Here is a 22,536-nt window from a genome sequence, read left to right as displayed (position 1 = left end):
TCTGAGCTCAGAGATATTCTCCTGCCAAGAAGCAAGCTGTCATGAGTTTTACAGCTATACGGAAATTAATTCTGCTAACAACTACCCAAATGAGTTTGGAAGAGGGCCCCAAGCCTGAGACTGCAGCCCCAGCCAACCACCTTGATTACATCCTTGTGAGACCCTGAGCAGAGGAGCCAGCTAAGCTGTATCCAGATTTCCTGATCCACAGAAACTGTCAGATATTATTGAAGCCACTAAATTTGTGGTATTGGGTTGGTCAAAAAGTTCATTCGGGTCTTCCTGTAAGATCTATGGAAAAACCCAAATGAACTTTTTGACCAACTCAATAATTTGTTACATGGCAATAGATTATTAGTTGTGCTAGTTAATGGTACAGATAACATGATTTGACCACTATGAATATAAAAATTGACTGAAAAGTTAATATTACAACCAACTATAGCAATATACTATATGTACCAAAGAACATGAGAAGAATTTGTTGTATCAGGAAAGAAGCTTGATACAGTAGGGCTGATGTGGCAGAACCAAGTTAAGACAGAGCAATTAAAATGCAACACTTTCCAACAGAGATTGGTAAGAATGATTTTCTCCAATTAGGATAAAGAAAAGTAGAGACCAAAAGGTGGACCAAGGGGGTAACGTGATTTAGCAATAACTTCAGTGTGGGAGAAGACATAAATATCAGACATAATTTTGAATCTCTCTCTTGGATATTGGGAAAAGGGCAGTATTGTCAACTACATAAAGAAGTATGCAGAAAAAAAAAAGTATGCAGAGAAAACAGCAGTATATTTTCCTTGTATGCTGTGGAGTAGGGGTCAACAAACTATGGCCTGCAGGCCCAATAGCCCAGAGCCTGTTTTTATAAATAAAACTTTATTGGAATACCGCTGTGCCTTTTCCTTTGCATATTGTCTATGGCTGCTTTTGTGACAATGGCAGAATTAAGTAGTTTCAACAGAGACTATGTAGCCTTTTGCAGAAACATTTGACCACCCTGCTGTAAAGCACAGTATGCCTATAGTCCTTGACACACAGCAAGTTGCTTAAGATATGCTAATGACCATTATCAGTAAAATTTATTTGTAAAAGTCTCTAATAAATAGCCTGGACAAAATAGTACTAAAAGTTCTTATTCTTCCTTCCAGTTCAAATGTTTCAGAGTCCATGGCGCTCCTCCTTCTTCCACTTTATGATGCAAGAAATGTAGATAAACAGTTGATTAAAAGGGTGGGAGGAAATTAAGATTTTAGCCAGACCATTGCCCAGGGATATAATTCATAGCCTATAAATCTCATAAAAAGGTCCAACAGCTAATATGCAAACACACACTTTCTGTGGCAAAGAATGCTATTGTCCCACACTATACATTCTCCCATTCTTCCTTTGAATAACAGCTGTCCCATTGCCATCTAAAGTTTAGCTAGGCATATAGAAGTCCAACTACAGACACATTTTGCGGCCTTTTTTGTGGCTAGAAATGCCGTATGCCTAAAATTCTCACCAATAGAAGGAAAGCAAAACTATTATGCAGTCCATGGGGTCTCAAAGAGTGGAACTTGACTTAGTGACTGAACAACAACAACAAAAGTCTTCTGTGCCTTGCTTTAAAAAGAAATTTGGGAAGCTGCTATATAGCACAGGAAGCTCAGCTGGATGCTCTGTGATGGCCTAGAGGAGCAGGATTTGCAGCAGTGGGGAGGGCGGAAGGGGGAGCAGACGAGATCGAGAGAGGGGATGTATGTATACTTACAGCTGATTCACGTCGTCGTACAGCAGAAACTAAACAACATTATAAAGCAATTATACTCCAATTAAAAAAACAAGTAAATAAAAATATATTCCTAAGTAAAAAGAAGAAGAAATTTATTTGCCCTTCCTGATTCCCACAGGGTGTGGTGAAGGCAAGAAGTTCAGCCAGCTAACCATGAGGACAAAGATAGCATATGATAGAAGACAGTAGAGCAACAAAAAGGAGGAAACCTAGGTCTCTGGCTGGTCTTATAGCAAAAAGCATGGCTCTTTACTCTGGACTAATATGTAAGAAAGATGTAAATTTCTCTCTTCTCTGGGACACATATTTTGGAGTAACTTTATTACACCTCTTACCCTCCAATATGCACTCCAAGATTGTATGTATCCTAAGTCGTTTTGGTCGTGTCCGACTCTTTGCGACCCTATGAACTGTAGCCCACCAGGCTCCTCTATCCATGGGGTTCTGCAGGCAAGAATACCGGAGTGGGTTGCTATGCCCTCTTCCAGGGGATCTTCCCAACCCAGAGATCAAACCTGTGTCTCCTGCAGTTCCTGCATTGCAGGCAGATTCTTACCACTAAGCCACCGGGAAAGCCCCTTGGTCTTCAGATGATGACAAAAGATAAACTTAGGATAACAGAATCTTTGTGCCCTCAGTAATCAGAGAGAACTCAGTTTGCACCAGTTAATCTGTTCATCACAGAAGGAAGTGAGAGACAAAAGAGTTTAATATATTTACAAAGGGATCAAGCAGAGAAGTCAGAGAATTATGAGTTCTAGAAGACACTCGAAAGAGTAGTTAGTGGGTTGCAGCTACAAGATCTCAATTTTTAAAAGGCCTTACTTCTTAGCTGCTAATATGTTCAGGCGCAATGACTCAGTTTCTGTTTCTCTGAACATCCGTCCCAGAGTCTGTATAATTTCAATGCACACCCTGTAAAACAGAGAGGAAAAATGTCACAGAAATGGCATGACTTCATTATGAGTTCAGAATTTCACAAAATCAGTAATCCTTAATAGAATTACATTCAGATACCCATTTAAAAAAAGTATAGGAAGGAAATTCTATATATCAAATCGCCAGCATTGGTTGCAAGCCTACTCTGTGATGGCTACATGGTAAGCACTCAGAAATATTTGTTGAATGAATAAATTAATAAGTGCATGTCAGGATTACAAGTCATTATCATATTGATTTTTGTACTTATTTTTTGCAAAGTTTTAATGATAATCACACTATTTTAAAACAAAATTTAATCATCTTAACTGTTTCAAGTAGGTAATTTTTCAAAATTTCAAATGTAAAAAAATGTAAAATTTCAAATGTAAAAAAAATTGATTTTTTTCCCCTTTGGGGACAGCCAGTATTACTAGTTCCTTGTGTAGTTTTTGACCACACAATTAGAACAAAATAAATGCTATTTTAAAAAATCTATGTGAAGCAAAATTTGCAGCACTATTTATCATTAAAACAGTACATATTTTGCCCAGTGCCTTCTATTTATTTAACATCCTAAGGAAAAAATATCTGTGATTATCCAGTTAGTACTTACACCAGCTCATCAGCCCTTTGGCTTCTATTGTGAAGTGCATTCTTATCCCTAGACTCTGGCAAGTATTCATGAAGTTTGTTCACTAGGAAATAGAAAAGGTCACTGGTCTGTGAAAGCAAGCAGGAAAGAAATGGTAATTCAGTTCAGTTCAGTTCAGTCGCTCAGTCTTGTCTGACTCTTTGCGACCCCATGGGCTGCTGCATGCCAGGCCTCCCTGAGTTACCTGTTGGCAAAACTCGATTCTTCCATAATAAAAATAAGAAATTATTTGTTCTTTGATTAGGGAGAAAGGGATTTATAATCTCTGTCATTAACGTTAGCATAACCCAAATTGAAAACATACCTTTACTTAAAACCAGGAGACCACTGTCCTACTGAACAGAGCCAGAGCTAAAAATGAGCAGGTGATGCTGGGAGACAGCTTCACCATTAATACTGAAGATCGTCCAGAAGTAGGTATATAATTTAGGCAAGTCATTAAGTCACCTGGAATAACAAGGTGTTAAATGGGGGCCTCTATATATCCAGCCTTTCCAAAGTAATATGGCTTTTGTGAGAATATGTCTAGAAAAGCACTCATTGTGAAATGTTTACTAATTCAAAAACAAATGAATGGCAGTGGTACAGCCTGTGAAGATGGTGCAGAATGATTATAATACTTCTGTTAAAACAGTGGAAATGTAGATTGCCATTTCTGCCAAAATAAACACTGACTTAAGAGTGGGGAAACAAATTTTTTTTGTGTGTTCCTATCCAGTCTCATGAGATAATTGAGCACGACAATAAGCACTGGCCCATGAAATGAGGCAAGTTGGTACTAATGAGAAATAGGATGTAATTGCTTCTGTTTTCTATCTATCTGTTGTTCCTTTTCTCCCCAGGACTTTTTCATTTACTTGTGGCAACCTAGACTCCTTGTTTAGACAGGTACATGTTTGCTCTTATGTAGTTAATGTGGCATGAGAAAAGGCCGGGATGGCAAATGGAGAATGGGAAGGAGAAGAGGGGCAAATGGACACCTTGGCCCACTGAGAAGTGCTGGGATTTGCCCAGTGCCCTGGTAAATTAGCAGAGTATGGTAGCTTTACACGCTGACTCTGGAGCCAGGCTGCATGTGTGCTCAGTTGTGTCCAACTCTTTGCGACCCCATGGACTGTAGCCCCCAGGCTCCTCTGTCCATGGGATTCTCCAGGCAAGAACACTGGAGTGGGTTGCCATTTCCTCCTCTAGGAGATTGTCCCAACCCAGGGATCAAACCCACATCTTCTGCATTGGCAAGTGGATTCTTTACCACTTGAGCCACCTAGGAAGCCCAGTTCCGCCACTGGGTAGGTGCAGGATGTTTGGCAAATTACTTATATATTCTATAGCTCTTCATCTCTAAAATGGAATTAATAGAATCACCTCATGAAGTTGATGTTAGGATTGATAAGACATTATTCGTAAAGCCTGAACTGTACTCAACATATTATACATGCTTAATAAATATCAGTGATTATTGTAATCTCCCACCTGCTCAGTGGTTCAGGAATTTTCACGTTTAAAATATCTTCCACCTACTAGCAACAACATGGAAGAATCTCAAAAACATTATGTCAAAAAGAAGCCAAACACAAACTCCAGTACAACTCCATGTAACTGGAATTCTAGGAACAGCAAAATTAATCTATGACAGAAAATACAATAGTTGCCTGAGGACATGGGCCAGAGGAAACTGAGTGCCAGAGGGCACAATTTAGCCCTAAGAGGTGATAGAAATGTTCTAAATCGTGATTGGGTGGTGCTTATACAGTTATATACCTTTGCTGAAACTCTTTAAACTGTATGTTAAAACTCTTTAAACTCTTAAAATATATGTGCATTTAATTATATGTAAATTGGACCCCAGTATTTCTCTGAAGAAGATATACAAATTGCCAGTTAGCATGGGAAAAACTGCTCAATGTCACTAACCATTAGGGAAATGTGAATCAAAACTACTAGACACACCCTAACACCCATCAGAATGACTGCTTCAAAAAACCAGTAAATAAAAGGAGTGGAAAAACTGGAGACTTTATGCACTGCTGGTGAGAATGTAAAATGGTACAGCTGCTGTGCAAAACAGTATGGCAGTGCCTAAAAAAATTAACAATAGAATTACTATATGATTTAGCAATTCTGCTTCTAACTGGGCTCCAAAAAGAATTGAAAGCAGGGTCTTAAAGAGATATTTACACATCCATGTTCATAACAACATTATTCACAATAATTAAAACACAGAAGCAATCCAAGTGCTAATCAGTGGATGAATGGATAAATAAAATGTGGTATTACGTGTCTGGAATATTATTCAGCCTTAAAAGGAAGGAAATCCTGACATATCCTTTCACTTCAGTGAATCTGGAAGACATCATGCCAAGTGAAATAAGTCAATCACAAAATGATAAATGCTGTATGATTCCACTTACATGAGGTGTTTAGAATAATCAAACTCATAGAAACACAAAGGAAAATCATGGTTGCCGGGGGCTGGGGGAGGGGAAATGAGGAATTATTGTTTATTGAGTATAGTTTCAGTTCTGTAAGATGAAAAGAGGCCTGGAGATGGATGGTAGTGATGGTTACACAACATGGATACATAACATTGATCTACACACTTAAAAATGGTTAAGATGGTAAATTTTATATGTTTAAAAACTGAAGGAAAAAAACTTCATGAATAAAAAATGAAGGGTTGGGAAAAAACATATCTAGACAACTCTTTTGGGACTTCTTTGGCAGTCCAGTGGTTAAGACTTCAAGCTCCCAATGCAGGGGACACGGGTTTGATCCCTGGTTGGGGAACTAAGATCCTGTATGCCACACGGTTTGGCCAAAAAAAAAAAAAATAGAGAACTCTTTCATTCATTCATTGAACATATAACTATTTAATCCAGCCATGTGGCAATACTATTCGAAGTAATGCAAATAACATCTTAAGCAAAACAGACTAACTGGACACGATATCTGTATTCCTGAAGCTTTCAGTTTAGTCAGTCTATGAAAAAGTGTTTTCAAAATTTTAAAGTTTTATTGTAATAGAAGAATAAAAATTACCTAACAGAGGAAAATTATACCCCAATAAAGTTGATTTTTAAAAGGGAAAATGATACACAGTTGATCCTTCAACAACAAGGGGTAGAGGTTTGGGGGGAGTTAAAAGTGCTCATCCTCTTCACCATCAAAAATCTGAGTATAACTTACAGTCAGCCCTCCATATCTGTGACTCCATACCCATGGCTTCAACCAAATGTGATCATGTAGTACTGTAGTATTTACTATTGAAAAAATTAACATATAAATGGACCAAGCAGTTCAAACTAATGTTCAAGGGTCAACTATATATATTACTATAATTATATAATATTATGTTGTTTATTATATTATTATAATAGTATTATTATAAGAATATGGCTATAATTATTCAAATTATTGAATACAATTATATAATTATAATTATTCAATTATTCAAATTATACTAATTTTATTATAATTTACAAATATATATATAATTTCCTATCCTCTTACCCAAGAACCAAAAATTAGAGCTGGCTCTAAGCTAATAATGTGGTGTATTCCTAACAGGGTCTGTCTAGCACAAGCATTTTAGATGATACAGCACTACATCATCCCTACCTGCCTCAATGCTGGGAACACTTGACAGACTATCCTCTATAGCTACTGTGCCCTCTGGTTAGGGTGATCAGCCATCCCAATTTGCTTGCAATTGGTCTAGCTTTTGCACTACAAGCCCCAAGTGCCATGAACTTCCTCAGTCCCAGACACACTGGAACAGTTTGTTACCTTACTCTGGGTAAACCAGGATGGTTGGTCGTCAGACATGTGAAGCACTCAGAATCTAAGAAATAGCCAGGACTGTCTTGTATGGTGGGGGAAGCTGTGCACCTCCCAACTGTGCAATAAAATGGCAGCAACTATGTATGAGGCCAGTAGCCTCATTAGCACAGTACCAGGACTCACCTGGGCTTCTCAATGCCTTTACCTAAAACCGAATGACACTAAATCAGTCTTCCAGAGTAAGTCTGTAACTTGCCGAGTGGGAGAGCTAGATTGCTTTGACTTCTCAGAAGTCACCTTTTTAAAAAATTATTTTATTTATTTATGTCTGTCTGTCTGCTGCTGCTAAGTCGCTTCAGTCGTGTCCGACTCTGTGCGACCCCATAGACGACAGCCCACCAGGCTCCCCCGTCCCAGGGATTCTCCAGGCAAGAACACTGGAGTGGGTTGCCATCTCCTTCTCCAATGTGTGAAAGTGAAAAGTCAAAGTGAAGTCGCTCAGTCGTGTCCGACTCTTAGCGACCCCACGGACTGCGGCCCACCAGTCTGTCTGTCTATTTATATATTTGTTTATTTATCTGGGTCTTCGTTGCTGTGCAGTCTTTTCTCTAGTTGTGGCAAGCAAGGGCTACTCTCTAGTGATACTCAGGCTTCTCATTGCTTCTCTTGTTGTGTAGCACAGGCTCTAGGGTGTGTGGGCTCAGTAGTTGTGGCCTGCAGGCCTAGTTGCTCCGCAGCCTGTGGAATCTTCCTGGATCAGGGATCAAATCCATGTCTCCTGCACTGGCAGGTGGATTTTTTACCACTGAACTGCCAGGGAAGCCCAGGAGTCATCTTTAACAAGGTGAATGTACTTAGTGCCACTGAACTGTACAGTTAAATATGGTTAAGATAGTTTTGTATTGGGAGAAGACAATGGCACCCCACTCCAATACTGTTGCCTGGAAAATCCCATGGACAGAGGAGCCTGGTAGGCTGCAGTCCATGCGGTCGCTAAGAGTCAGACACGACTGAGCGACTTCACTTTCAATTTCCACTTTCATGCATTGGAGAAGGAAATGGCAACCCACTCCAGTGTTCTTGCCTGGAGAATCCCATGGATGGAGAAGCCTGGTGGGCTGCAGTCCATGGGGTCGCACAGAGTCAGACACAACTGAAGCGACTTAGCAGCAGCAGCAGCAGTTTTGTATTATATGACTTTTACCACAATAAAAAATTTTTTAAATATATCAATCCTACACTTAAAAGTGTATTTAATTCTATTTTTGTTTTAGGGGAACATGCACATAAAACTTCTTGATATCTGCTTTATCTCACTGTCTTATACTTCTTGCATGCCAGGAGCTTCCCCCGACCCTCTCTCTTTTTTTCATTCTGTCAACCCAGCCCATGTGAGCTACCATCTTTTTGCTACTTCTCTCCTCTCTTCCATCTCCCTGGCTCCAGCACACACATATACACTGATTACATCACAGCATTTCAAGCATCAAGACGATTGCATTAAATTTAATCAACATTTTTTTACAGCATCAGAATACAAGATATTTATTTCTATTTTACTTTATGCTTGAATATGCTGCATTTGATAAACAGGTAAAACAAGTTTTAAAGATTAAAAATAAGACAAAACACCTACTTTCCAGAAAAGTCTTTTCAGAATGAAGTTTTTCTGGGCTGTTACTTTAAGTTCTGTAATTAAACAAAGTATCTTCCTCAACGTGTTGTCTTTAAGAAAAAGTTCAGATTTAAGCTGACCAAAGTGCTTAATTTTCTCCTCAGATCTACAGAAAGAAAAGAAAATTTGCCATGGGAAAAAAATGATAAGAAACAGCAGTTGAGAAATATCAACAATTATTGACAGGTATGTAAAACTTTGTTACTAATGGAATTTTTTTCTTTAGTTCCCTGAGGCATTTTATTTGCATGTATGTATTACATCCCTAAAAAAAGAATTCAAGGACTTTTCCCTGCTGTGTGTTTTCATCTTGCTTATTCATGGTCCGTGATGCCAGCTGAGGTTGTTGGTACAGTGAGATCAAACTGATGTGACAGGAGCAGGTTATTCTGCCCTTTTTCCACATCTTTGAGTTGCATATCAAATCTGAAGCTGATCACTCCACACTTATTTAGCCTGTCTGTGAGGTTCCCAACAATCTCCCCAGCCCTGTGATCATCGATTATTTCAAATTCGCCAATGTAACCATGCTTCATCATGGAAGATGACTTTGGAGCACAGCCTAATAAGAACTTGACGTTTGCCTCTCTTTGAGGCATTGTTGATACTCTTGAAAGCATTAGCCAGGACATTCATGGTGCCACCATCATGGCAGCATGGGAAGATGGCAGAAAGAGGACTAATGGAATATTAATATAATTTTGTACTTCTAACTTAATTACTTATCAGTAATGAAAACTGCTCCTTGTAGCTCTCCAGGCTCCTCTGTTCATGGAATTTTCCAGGTGAGAATACTGGAGTGGGTCACCATTTCATCCTCCAGGAGATCTTGACCCAGGGAACGAACTCTCATCTCCTGCATCTCCTGCACTGCAGGCAGATTCTTTACTGCTGAACCACTGGGGAAGCCTCTAAATTGAACTGTTTATTACTCTCCAAACACATTTCTTACCATGCCCCTTTACTCGAGCTGTACCTATCCCGAATCTTCTGTCCCTCTTTCTTAGTCTCTCTCAGAGTTTGTTTGTATACCATTTACCATAATCCATGAATCATATGTAATATTATTTGCATACTGTTTTTCCTTTAAATCAACTCATTTTTTCTTAGAGAAATTTCTTTATGAAGAAAACTTTTTATTACTACTTCACAAGGGAAAAACCAGTACTGTTTGCTATAATTAGCAGGTAACTGTAAAAACAGCTTGAAACCAACCAAGTAGATGCTCCCTATTTTGAGCCTGAAGTCTGCTCTCCCTTTGACAAAAGAGCAGATGAGTGTGTTAGAGAGCTGCCTCTACTGGCACCAAGTCAAGAGATTCTCCCTGATGAGATCAGACGAGTTGGAAAAGAGAATCACTTTTTTACCGTGGAATTCAAAGTCATTTCATGCCATGTCAGAAAACCACATGAAGTCACCCCACATCATTGCCCCATGTCCATTCCACACTTCAGGAAAAGCTGGCTTCGCTGAAATGAGTTAACACCTTCTCCTTAGGGCTTTCCCTAATTCTACCAACCATGGAGACCCTCTCCCATAGCCTTTTTTCCATACTTCACTCCATTGCAATTCTTTGTGTACTTGTCCTGGCCCCTCAGCTGATTTGCAACAACTTGAAAAACCATTAACAGGTTGGATGTTGTTTCCATCTCCCACTGTGCTCAGCAGTAACAACTGCACTTACCTGAGCACTGACTCTGTGGCAGGCTTTGGCCTGGGTACTCCTCATGGACTAGCTCACTCAGTGTCACTAGGTGGCTGAGCTGGGAATTACTATCGCATTTACAGGACATTAAGTTAAGTAGCCTGTCCAAGCTTACACAACCAGTGATTCAGAAAAGCAGGGTGTAAAGTAACAGTAAGAGAGCTGTTTCATGTTCTGTGTAGATCAATGGAAATGTCTTAGAATTTCTGACTCAAGGTAAAAATATTTTTACCACTTATTCTAGAAATCTTGTTATCAGCCATTTATTCTAATACTACTACATAGAATCTTGGTTCTTGCCCACTACCTCCCACTTTATTTAAAAAAATAAATCTAAGATGCTCTCTTCTATCCAATCAATGAACCTCTCTTATTAACATAAAAATTAAGACTTCCTGAAAAATAGTCTCTTTTCTAGTGAAGACACCAGAGTAGAAATGAACACGAAGAGATCAATCTTAGCCATCAAAAAGGCCACAGATAACAAATGTTGGCAAGGATGTGGGAAAAAAAGGAATCCTTGTACACTGTTAGGGCTTCCCTGATAGCTCAGTTGGTAAAGAATCCACCTGCAGTGCAGGAGACCCCAGTTCGATTCCTGGGTTGGGAAGATCCCCTGAAGAAGAGACAGGCCACCCTCTCCAGTATTCTTGGGTTTCCCTTGTGGCTCAGCTGGTAAAGAATCTGCCTGCAATGAGGGAGACCTGGGTTCTATCCCTGTGTTGGGAAGATCCCCTGGAGAAGGGATAAGGCTACCCACTCCAGTATTCTGGCCTGGAGAATTCCCTGGACTGAATAGTCCATGGGGTCACAAAGAGTTGGACATGACTGAGCAACTTTCACTTTCACTTTTTTCACTTGTACACTGTTGGCAGGAATGTAAATTGGTGCAGCCACTATGGAAAAGGGGATAGAGGTTACTCGAAAAACTAAAAATAGAACTACCATGTCACTCAAGTACCCATTCCTGGATACTTAACTGAAAAAAAATTAAAACACTAATGTGAAGATACATGTACCCTCAATGATCATAGCACCATTATTTACAATGGCTAATGGATGTAAGTAACCTCTGCAGATGAATGGATAAAGAAGATATGGTATGTATGTTTGTGTGTGTGTGTGTGTGTATAGTTTTAGTTGCCAAATCATATCCAACTCTTGTGACTCTATGGACTATAGCCTGCCAGGCTCCTCTGTCCCATGGGATTTCCCAGGCAAGAATACTGGAGTGGGTTGCAATTTCCTTCTCCAGGGCATCTTCCCGACCCAGGGATCAAACCTGTATCTCCTGCATTGGCAGGCGGATTCTTTATCACTGAGTCACCAGGGAAGCCATATATGTGTGTGTGTGTGTACACACACACACACACAGGAATACTACTCAGCCATAAAAAAGAATGAAATCCTGCCATTTGTAGAACATGGATAGACTTGGAGGGTATTATGCTAATTGAAATAAGTCAGACAGAAAAAGGCAGATACTGTATGATATCACTTATATGTGGAATCTAAGAAATAAAACAAACTAATGAATATAACAAAAAAGAAATAGACTCACAGTTACAGAGAACAGACTAGTAGTCAGCAGTGAGGAGAGAGAAGGCACGAGGGGCGAGATAGAGGTAGGGCATTAAGAGTATAAACTACTGTGTATAAAATAAATAAGCTGCAAGGATATATCATACGGCACAGGGAATATAGCCAATATTTTATAACAATTTTAAATGGACTATAATCATTAAAAATTATGAATCACAATGTTGTATACCTAAAACATATAATATTATAAATCAACTATACCTGAATTTAAAAAAGAAAAGAATTCAGTAATAACAGTCATAGAGGCAGATGAACATGATTTTGAGTATGGGGGCACGGTCAGATAGACTGACCGGTATCCTAGATCTGCCCCTGCTCCTCTGAGTGAGTACCAAGGGCAAGTGTCCTAGTGTCTCTATACCTCAGTTTTCCCATCTGTAAGATGGGGATGATGATAGTACCTATCCCACTGGGCTGTTTTGATACTTTAGTTACTTTGATATTTAGTTACATGTGCTTAGCATACAGTAAATATTTAATAAATATTATCTAAATAGGAATAAGCTTTGAGATCTTGCTTCCCTATATATACCCATTTCAAATTATTGCCATATTTGATATGGCAATAAATATTTCATATTTTAAAAATAACCATAAAATCCCTTTGCTGAGAACTCAAAAAAACAGCAGAAATGTAGTTTTCACAAACAAATGAGCTTAGAAAAGCAAAAGCCCAGAAAAAATACAGTATCAGCACAATCATTTTGAAATTGAGTTTCCAGTTTTTCCCACTGGGAGTCAGCAATTTGCTAAGATTCATATAGAAATGAACTGTTTTTAATCTTTTGGCACCTATGATAATAGATTATAATATCAAACTATTTTTTTCAAAAAGGCAAAAACAAATTTCAAAAGAAAAAGCACAGTAATCTCTTCATACTGAAAATCAATTCATATGTAAAGTGAGGTCTTATCTTACATCATAAATTCAAATTAGATTCAGTAGTCTATATTTCTACAGAGAAGTTATGGATAATCACAGTTTCTCTGAAAATTCAGAGAATATTTGCTTTTACATAGATGACAAACTTTGACTAATTTAAATAAGAAAAAGTCTAGTGCCAGAAGACTCCATTATTCAGTTTAGGAATAAGAGGAAATTTTATACTAAAGTCAACAGATATTCTGTATTTCATGAGCCAGAAAACAAAACCTCACCCAAACAACGTGGCAGGAGAATTCTTGATTTAATGATAAGTTCTATTTTTCCTGTATTTTTTTTCATTTTTACAAACATTTAACATCAGTTATACCTTACATTCGGAGAAGGCAATGGCACCCCACTCCCGTACTCTTGTCTGGAAAATCCCATGGACGGAGGAGCCTAGTAGGCTGCAGTCCATAGGGTCTCGAAGAGTTGGACACGACTGAGTGACTTCCCTTTCACTTTTCACTTTCATGCATTGGAGAAGGAAATGGCAACCCACTCCAGTGTTCTTGCCTGGAGAATCCCAGGGACGGGGGAGCCTGGTGGGCTGCCGTCTATGGGGTCGCACAGAGTCGGACGCAACTGAAGAGACTTAGCAGCAGCAGCAGCAGCATACCTTACATTTGTATCATACTTTATAGCTGGAATGGATTTTCATACATTATCTCAGAAGCCCAGTGTATATATTCACAATAATCAGATTACAGAACTCACAACTGTGACAGAATCCTAACTTGAAAACCCAAAGAATATTTACTTTTTTTTAAACTGAAGGTGCCTTGTAGGTACAGACCATTTCCTATGTGTCTTGTACATATATTTGCATCCTTCGTGGTACATTAAATTACTATACTTTAAATATATTTATTGCCTTTAGTAATTAACTTTGCAAGAAATATGCTTTTCCTGAGTCCAGATAGAGGCAGACCTCTCCTTGCCTCCAGGGATAAATTTCAAGCCACACAAAGTGAGAGCCTGTTTTATTATACAATTAACTTTAGAATCACTTTATACAATATAGCACCAAAATTAAAACGGATACTTTTTTAGAGTAAACATATGAAAACATGTAGAAATTCTAAGCTATTTAGATAATCATCTTTTTAAAAAAGAAATCCCAAACATTATGTTATTTAACCCCTATACCTCAGAACATATCTCAAAATAAAAGGAACATTTCCTTGCAAACTCATCATTATCACACAAACAAACTTATCAGTAATTCTATGGTATTGTCTAATACCCAGTCTGTATTCAAATGTTCTCTCTTGCCTTAAAATATATTTTTAAGACTTGCTAAATATATTGCTTGCTATATATTTGGCTTGCTAAAATCAAGATCTAAATAAGATAATGGTTATATTTGCTTACTGTGTTTCTTAGGTCTTTTAAAAACTTTAACTATGGAAATTTTCATACACAAAAATGGAGAAAATCACATAAGAAACCCCACATACACATCACTGAGCTTCAGTAATTTTCAACATTTTGCCAGTCTCGTTTTATCTATTGCCTTACACACACACAGACACACACATACCTTTAAAAATTCTGAGATAAAATATACATAACATAAAATCTGCCATTTTAACCATCTTCAGGTATATTAATACAATTCAGCAGCAGTAAGTGTGATCATAATATTGTGCAACATCACTACTACCCATTTCCAGAACATTTTCATCATCCCAAACAGAAACTCTGAATCCATCAATCAGTAAGTCTCCATTGCTCTCTCTCCCTAGCTCCTGGTAACCCATATTCTGGTTTCTGTTTCTATGAATTTGCCTATTTTAGGTATCTCATATAAGTGGAATCATAAAATATTTGTCCTTTTATGACTGACTTATTTCACATAGCATTATGTCTTCAAGGCTCATCTATATTGTCACATGTATCAGAATTTCATTCCTTCTTAAGGCTGACACACCCACACTTTAAGTCAGATTCCAATTTAATTGTGGAGAAGCAATTTCTTGGCTGGGCAATCCCATGGACAGAGGAGCCTGGCGGGCTATAGTCCATGAGGTTGCAAAGTAGTCAGATACAACTGAGGGACTAAACCACAACAAAGCAGTTTAATTGTCTGAGCAAAGATGTGCCATAGGTGGTGCTCTTTGTTTCATGTTATGTCAAATAATGAGGCACAAAATTTTTAAGTGCCTCATTAGAGCATCCCAGTTAAGTGATGCTAAAACTGATCAATGGTTTAGTTATTTACATGATCCCTCGATTTTGAAGTTCCACTTCACCTTTCTATCTAATAGTTCCATCCATTGAGATCATTGCATGAATCTTTTATTTCATTTGCGGTTGGAAAAATGGTAATTTTCTATTTCTCTCAAACCTTCCACATTTATTAACTGGAATTCTGTAAAATTAAATTTGTTCTCATCAACTTGAGCTACTTGGTTACCCTGAACTAACTACAGTTTATGCAGGAAAGGCAGGATAAATGCTTAATTCTTTGCATTTGTTTGCTTATTTGCAGAGAAATGAATTAATGCCCTATTTACTTCTAATGAAATTTAATGTATTTTTTATTTCTTAACAGAAGAAGGGTAGGAGAGAGGACTTTCCATGATACATCATTATACACTTTGGAATTTTTATATATTCATTATGTTTTAACCATCTCATTCATTATTTTTTCTGATCTCATGTTGTCCTATCTTTGGCTAAATAAGGAGCCCCTTCATGGGTGCTCCTGTGCCCTTTAGTTTGGGCCCTGTTGCTCTTTGCATTCTGCCTCAAGCTGTTTCAAATTCATTTGTGTATTTCCTGTCACAGGCCTAGAATTAGTCATTCTTCCAAGGAACTTTGGGTCCTTTTAATGGGGAATGAATTGTAACTTTTAAAATTAAACTTTCCCTTAGTTTATTTGCATCACCCCCAGTATATGTCACTTATCGTAAATCTCTCAAAACTCACTTATGACTTAATATCAAAGTTATTGGAATCATCAATTCACAGAGTGTTTTCTTTGTGCAAAGCACTGTTTTAAGTAAGAAAAATACAAAAATTAATAAGACATCCTTCTTGCCTTCCAGGGTGGCAGTGATGATTTAGTTACTAAGTTGTGTCCAACTCTTGTGACCCCATGGACTGTAGCCCTCCAGGCTCCTCTGTCCATGTGATTTCCCAGGCAAGAATACTGGAGTGATTGTCATTTTCTTCTCTAAGGGATCTTCCTGACCCAGGGATCAAACCCACGACTCCTGCATTGCAGGTGGATTCTTTACCCCTGAGCCACAAAGGAAGTCCATTGCCTTCCAAAAGCTCAAAATCTATTGGCAGTAATAGTCACATCACAAGTAACTGCTTCAATGTAAGGCTGACTGTGATGAGAACATAGTAGTACTATGAAGTCTGGATAAAATCCAAGTTCCTTTGTCTTGCATATAAGGTCCAGCCTCTATCTTATTTCATTCATTCATTCATTCATTCATTCATTGTATAAAGCTTACTGGCAGTCTACTATGTGCTAGTGACCAAGGTACAGTCTCCCCTTAAGGATCATATTTCCTAATGGGGCAGCATGTAAACAAGCAATCCATAATACAGAGAAGACAGTGCTACAAGTTGTGTAACCACAGGATTTTATGGAGGGGCCCTCTTAACTTACTTTGAGAAATGATTTTTAGAAAAAGGGATAATGAGTTAAGACTTGAGCTGACATTTCTATGCAGAGGAAGAAGAGAAGTAGGTAAGTTCTAGAATGGAGACCATCATGTTAGGATCCAGATGAACAGGGAGCTTTTTGAGACCTACAAGTTCTCTTGGATCAGGAATTTAAGGTAGGAGTGTGGGAGACACAACAGTTGAGGGGAGAAAAATAAAGAGATATCAGGAAGATTTGTAAAAAGGTGTTGTAGAGTGTAGACAATTCTAAGGGCACTGGGGAGCTCTTCAAAGGCTTTAAGGGAGAAGTGACATGATCAGATTTGTGCTTCTGAAAGATTCCTCTGTCATGCTGAGGAAAGGTCTATCAAGGTGCAAGAGTGAAGGCAGAGACGAGCAAGGAAAATACTGGTGGGAGCCCAAAACAGAAATAATTGGACATGAGCATATGGCAGTGGAAAGAAGTGGGTGTTATCCAGATATATTCAATAGGTACAATAAATCATGTGGTGATGACTGGATGTAGAGGGTGGGCATCTGGGGATCCAAGACCCTGGCTTAGGCTGTCTGGAGATACTGACATCATGCCCTGTTTAGGAAACATAGACAGAAGGTCAAGTCACAGAAGGAAGAGGCTGAGCCCTGTTTTGAATATGCTGACGTTTTGGCTCCTGTGACACATACAAGAAGTGATGTCCCATAGATTATAGTATTTGCAAGTCAGGGCATGAAGTGATATAGATATAAATGTGATGGTCAGCAACTCACAGAGTTAGGAGAGGCAAAGAGAACAACACCCCCACCCCCAACCTCCTATGTAACTCTGACCTGTCATCACTTCTTACCTGTATGGCTTTTGACTTCCAGTAGCAGGACTGAGCTCACTAACATATAGGGGATCTTGTAAAAGAGTAGCTTTCTGAAAGAGGAAAAAAGTGGGAATAGTTAGAATTTTTGTTGAATGAAAATCAATTCTGCTTACTTTTAGTCAATATCATATATCTATTCTTTAATCCCTTCTACAGTACATGATTTGTAACTCATTCCAGTATTTGATAATACCACAGGGAATTTTTCCTTACATAGTTTTTTAAAAGTTTTAAACATAACACTTGCTCATTGTATCAACATCAAACAGTACAGAAATGTATAAATGATAAAAAGTTCCCTATCCCTCACCTCTTCTGTCTCAATTTTCAAAACACCTTGCTGTTGTTGGTTTGGTTTATATTCTTTCAGGCAGATAAAAACATATTAATTATAACATACATTTATAATATTTACACATTAGATGATATATATTTATAATATTTATTTAATACTAGCCACATCATATCACATGTTAATCCGGGGTCTTTTTTTCACTTAATACGTAGTGGACAGTTCTTCATATCTATATATATAGATTTACTTCAGTCTTTTTAATAATTACAGTATTACATTGCCAAGATATACAATAATTTTTTTACCTGTTCCCCCTTTAATGGGGTTATTTTTTCCTTAAATTGTTAGTGTTGCCATTTCCCATTCATTCTGGGTCTTAAAACAAACTGGCATGTAATGTTCAGCAAGTTCTCTAAATAATTTTTTGTTTATTTTGAGGCTTAACAGACAGGTCAGAAGGGATTTCTGAAATGTTTCTGATTTACAGCTCCAAACAACTCCTGTCTTACTCCTTATAAACAGAGTATGGTGGTAGGTGGTGTGTAGGGGGGATTATGTGCTTTGTCTTACTAGTTTTGTCATCATTCTATGTTTTTTTCTTTTTTTAAAAAAGCTGCCCTTTTTTCCTCTCCAAAGTTATCCTTGCCTTAAATCTAGAATTTTAATTTGAGAATATTCCTTAGTTATTAAGCTTTCTAGCAGTTATCTTCACAACATAAGCGTGAAGAATTGCCATATTTTGTCTTTGTAGAATTTGAGATGCTAAACAACAGAGATCATAATTACTTTTGGTAAAATTTACAGATAAAATGGCTTACTCACAGAGACAACTCGTTGGAAACCCTTAAAATCAGAATGAGTGCTAATTTCTAACTGGATGGTTTAGGTTAATTTTACCTGAAAGTATACAGAGAGTTAAGATGTCTTTTCCCAGGAGCATTTCCATACCTCAACAGGAAAGAAATGTCAGACGCAACAGATCAATTACCCAAGATAAGTCTGCCTGATTTAGGAGATTATTTTTTTCCATTTCCTAAAATCTATGAAGATAGCCAAGACTAACCAAGGGTAACCACCCTAATGAGAGAATCCAACAATGTCACAAAAAAAGTTACACTTTTTTAAATGTTTATATTGAGTTAATACCGTTTTCACTAGAATAAATGCTAGCCTAATTGATTCATCATTTGTATATGAAATATTTGCTTACTTGTTTTCCTTCTTTCAAGGGATAGAACGTTGTTTAATAATAATGTCTGCCAACTCATAAGGATAACCCCCTCCATCCACATTATTTCAGTGCATAGAAAAAAAAATCAGTCTATCTGGGTTCAAATCCCAGTTCTGTGTTAGTTGTATAACCTTGAATATATTATTTAACTTCCCTATACCTCAGTTTCCTCATCTATGAGATGAGAATAACAGTCTTCCTTATAAGACTATTGTACAGATTAAATGAGTTAATGTACAGAAAGCATCAGCACAGTTAATAACATTGATAATAACACTGCATGTTAGTTATTTGTTGTTGCTTTTATCATCAGAAGGGCTATGAGTTGGCCCATCTGACTTACCCCAAGCATGCCTCTACTGCAGAATTTTAAAGTAGTACTTAAAACTAGGAGTTAGTTAATTCTGGAAGCATAAACAGTTATTTTGAAATATTTAGGCAGATTTTTAAAAGTCAATTAAGTTTTGGGTTTTCTATTAGAATATATAAGGCCTTCTCTTAAGAGATCAAGATTTTCCCTCTATTTATGATTCACATACATTCTTAATTTGGAGAAAGCTGTTTAAAATTTTACAGATGAATTTTAAACATTTAGCATTTAATTTAAACATTAAATATTCTGAACTGTGTTATGAGAAAAAAACTAGAGTTGCCTTGCAGTCTTCCAAATTTGGGCCTCTTATAAAACCCCTCCTTCCTAGCTTCTTCTGAGGGATAAGAGTCTTTCATACCTCTTAACAATGGCACCCCACTCCAGTACTCTTGCCTGGAAAATCCCATAGACGGAGGAGCCTGGAAGGCTGCAGTCCATGGGGTTGCTAAGAGTCGGACACGACTGAGTGACTTCACTTTCACTTTTCACTTTCATACATTGGAGAAGGAAATGGCAACCCACTCCAGTGTTTTTGCCTGGAGAATCCCAAGGACGGGGGAGCCTGGTGGGCTGCCGTCTATGGGGTTGCACAGAGTCAGACACGACCGACACGACTTAGCAGCAGCAGCAGCAGCAACATTATTATGAAAGACTCTTTTCACTCAGAAGGGCTTCCTTTATGGCTCACCTGGTAAAGAATCCACCTACAATGCGGGAGACCTGGGTTCAATCCCTGGGTTGGGAAGATCTGATGGAGAAGGGACAGACTACCCACTCCAGTATTCTTGGGCTTCCCTTGTGGCTCAGCTGATAAAGAATCCATCCACAATGCAGACCTGAGTTAGTCCTGTATAGTCCACGGGGTTGAAAAGAGTCAGATACGACTGAGTGACTTCCATTTCAACATTATTATATTTGAAGATCAGTAATAAAAGTTATATATCACTGAAGGGAACTAAAAAGGGTCATATTATAAAACTGATCCTGGCGTTATAAAAAGATTACTAAATGAGAGTTCTTTGAGTAAGTTACTTAGAATTTTTTTTTCCTTCAGTCTCTTCATTTATAAAATAAAGGACATAAGCCAGGTGATCTCTGTAAAATTATCTGATCTTATGACAATGACTCCCACTAACCTACTTTCAGTACCACAGCTAAGAAATAATGAAACATATTGACAGTGTTGAGCTTTGTCCTCACTGAAAGCTGAATGGTTAAGAAATCACCCCTTGTGTGCGTGCTAAGTCACTTCAGTTGTGTCCAACTCTTTGCAACGCTATGGACCATAGCTCACCAGGCTCCTCTGTCCATGAGATTCTCCAGGTGAGAATACTGGAGTGGGGTGCCATGCCTTCCTCCAGGGGATCTTCCCGACCCAGGGATCGAACCTGTGTGTCTTAAATCTCCTGCATTGGCAGGCAGGTTTTTTACCACTACCGCTACCTGGGAAGCCTGAGAAATCACCCCAGCTAACTGTAAAAAAAACCACACTGCTCACAAATATTCCAAAATACGACCTGTCTCCAACCTTCCTCACTGATTCCCATGAGACTTATGGCCAACTCCCCTATTTATTACCTGCCTCATGAAACCTCAGGCCCATCACCTTTTCTTTAAGACACTTTTCATTAATGAGCATTTTCCCTATTGCAGTAGCCTAATAAAATCATCACCTTAATTGTCCAGTGCATTGTGTCTTTCACTATCTTAAATCCCAAGGTTAAGTTTCCAAAATGGGTAGGAAGAGCAGGGAAGCCTATCCTAAAAAATAATACTCAAGCCGAGGTTAACTTAGGAGGGTACTTACTATAATATAATTGTTCCATGAACTTTTTAAGTGCAGAAATATTGATGACGTTGTGGAAATAACATACAAATGAAGTTCTGACTCCTTTCTCTCTAGGTTTGGGTTGCTCTGTAAAGGGGAAGCCAGGGTGGAATTTCCTAAGTAAAACTCATTTCCGTTCCCATTGCACTTGAAAGGGATTTCACTTAGAGAGTCTTTGTGATCTGAAAGTCCCTGGGGTTCTTTTGTGTCTGTTATACAAAATGGCCCACTAGCTTTGCTACTGGCTGATGTGAGCTGACGACTTCTGGAGGGGTTAGGTAAGGGTCCACGGGCTCTTTGGCCATGAAGGGACAGCTTCTTCAGGTCTGAAGGAGGGCCGAGAATTGAATCCTTGGATGCTGTGCTGCTCTCCTGGTGGTACCTGTCAGGTAGAATTTAGAGTTAAACATAATATTCAGAATTTAACAGAAAGGAACAAAGAGAACCCAGTGGCCCATTGCAGCAGTTCGAGTCTGAAAGTAAAAGTCTTCATATAAAGGGAATGCTTGTTAGGAGAAAGGAGTGATTCACTCTCACCTGCTGTTCACCACTGACCTAGAGGATTTATGGTATAATTCTTCAGTATATATTCCTGCTTTCAGAAATAGAATTCTACCCTATGTCATTTAAAGAGGCTTTTTTTTTTTTTTTTTTTTTTACATCTAAAGCATTATGCCTGTCCTTCACAGAACCCAATACTCCTAGTGAAAGGACTTTTCATTCAAGTTTTGAAACTTGATTGTTCTTTCATTGTGCATTTCTGATGGATACCATAAAGAAAAAACTATTCATATGGAGAGATGTGAAGAGAGATTTTCTTTGGTGTTTTCTTTGGTGTTTTCTTTGGTGTTTTCTTTGACTCATGTTTTGCTAATACTCTTCTGATTTTTCCAATATCATTGCAATAGCATCAGCAGTTTTTTTTCAGAATCAATCTTTGTCCCATCTTTTGTCTTCCCTGTTCTCTCCAGCTCACCATGACCCATTTCTTTTCTCTGCAGCCCAAGGAAGCAAGGGGCAGAGGCTAAGAAGTTGCAGAGTATGAGATCCAAGTTCTAATCCAGGCTCTGCCACTCAGTGGTTATGTGACTTTGATTGACCTAAGCCTTAATTTCCTAATTTTAAAATAGGAACCAAGAGAACCACGTTATTGGGTTTCTGTGAGGATTAAGTAAGAAAATAGATGCAATACTCAATAGATGCTAGCTATTAATCACTCAGTAGGTGCTAGCTATTAATATTACCCTATATTGTATTGAATTGCTATTTTATCATT

The 22,536-nt window shown here is 38.2% G+C and overlaps 2 protein-coding genes and 1 pseudogene across 10 annotated transcripts in view; 1 reads left to right on the top strand and 2 right to left on the bottom strand.

The window, feature by feature from the left end:
* XPOT (exportin for tRNA) overlaps nucleotides 1–22,536 on the top strand; it is a 173,463-nt gene that overhangs the window by 46,039 nt on the left and 104,888 nt on the right. For all 8 annotated transcript variants that reach the window (XM_086400171.1, XM_086400174.1, XM_086400173.1 and 5 more), the window contains one exon: nucleotides 8,913–8,994. The gene's annotated coding sequence lies outside the window, so the exon portion shown is untranslated. The remainder of the gene's footprint in view (nucleotides 1–8,912; nucleotides 8,995–22,536) is intronic.
* Nucleotides 1–22,536, bottom strand: part of C5H12orf56 (chromosome 5 C12orf56 homolog) — a 76,852-nt gene that overhangs the window by 11,816 nt on the left and 42,500 nt on the right. The window contains exons 4-8 of one of the 2 annotated variants that reach the window (XM_086400202.1): nucleotides 21,240–21,642; nucleotides 17,510–17,583; nucleotides 8,770–8,914; nucleotides 3,315–3,421; nucleotides 2,606–2,695 (exon numbers count right to left, since the gene is read on the bottom strand). In XM_086400202.1, the coding sequence (XP_086256328.1) occupies nucleotides 2,606–2,695; nucleotides 3,315–3,421; nucleotides 8,770–8,914; nucleotides 17,510–17,583; nucleotides 21,240–21,642 (819 nt within the window). Of the gene's footprint in view, nucleotides 1–2,605; nucleotides 2,696–3,314; nucleotides 3,422–8,769; nucleotides 8,915–17,509; nucleotides 17,584–20,120; nucleotides 20,274–21,239; nucleotides 21,643–22,536 lie in introns of those variants that run through there. The other variant, XM_086400203.1, reaches the window with a different exon arrangement.
* On the bottom strand, nucleotides 9,087–9,444 carry LOC147371925 (small ribosomal subunit protein uS8 pseudogene; annotated as a pseudogene).

The sequence above is a fragment of the Bos grunniens genome, chromosome 5, assembly GCF_055505025.1.
Source record: "Bos grunniens cultivar Pamir isolate PY7600 chromosome 5, Bosgru_T2T1.0, whole genome shotgun sequence".
Taxonomy (NCBI): domain Eukaryota; kingdom Metazoa; phylum Chordata; class Mammalia; order Artiodactyla; family Bovidae; genus Bos; species Bos grunniens.
Note: the sequence above shows the minus strand (reverse complement) of the source record. Positions and strands in the feature narration are given on the sequence as shown.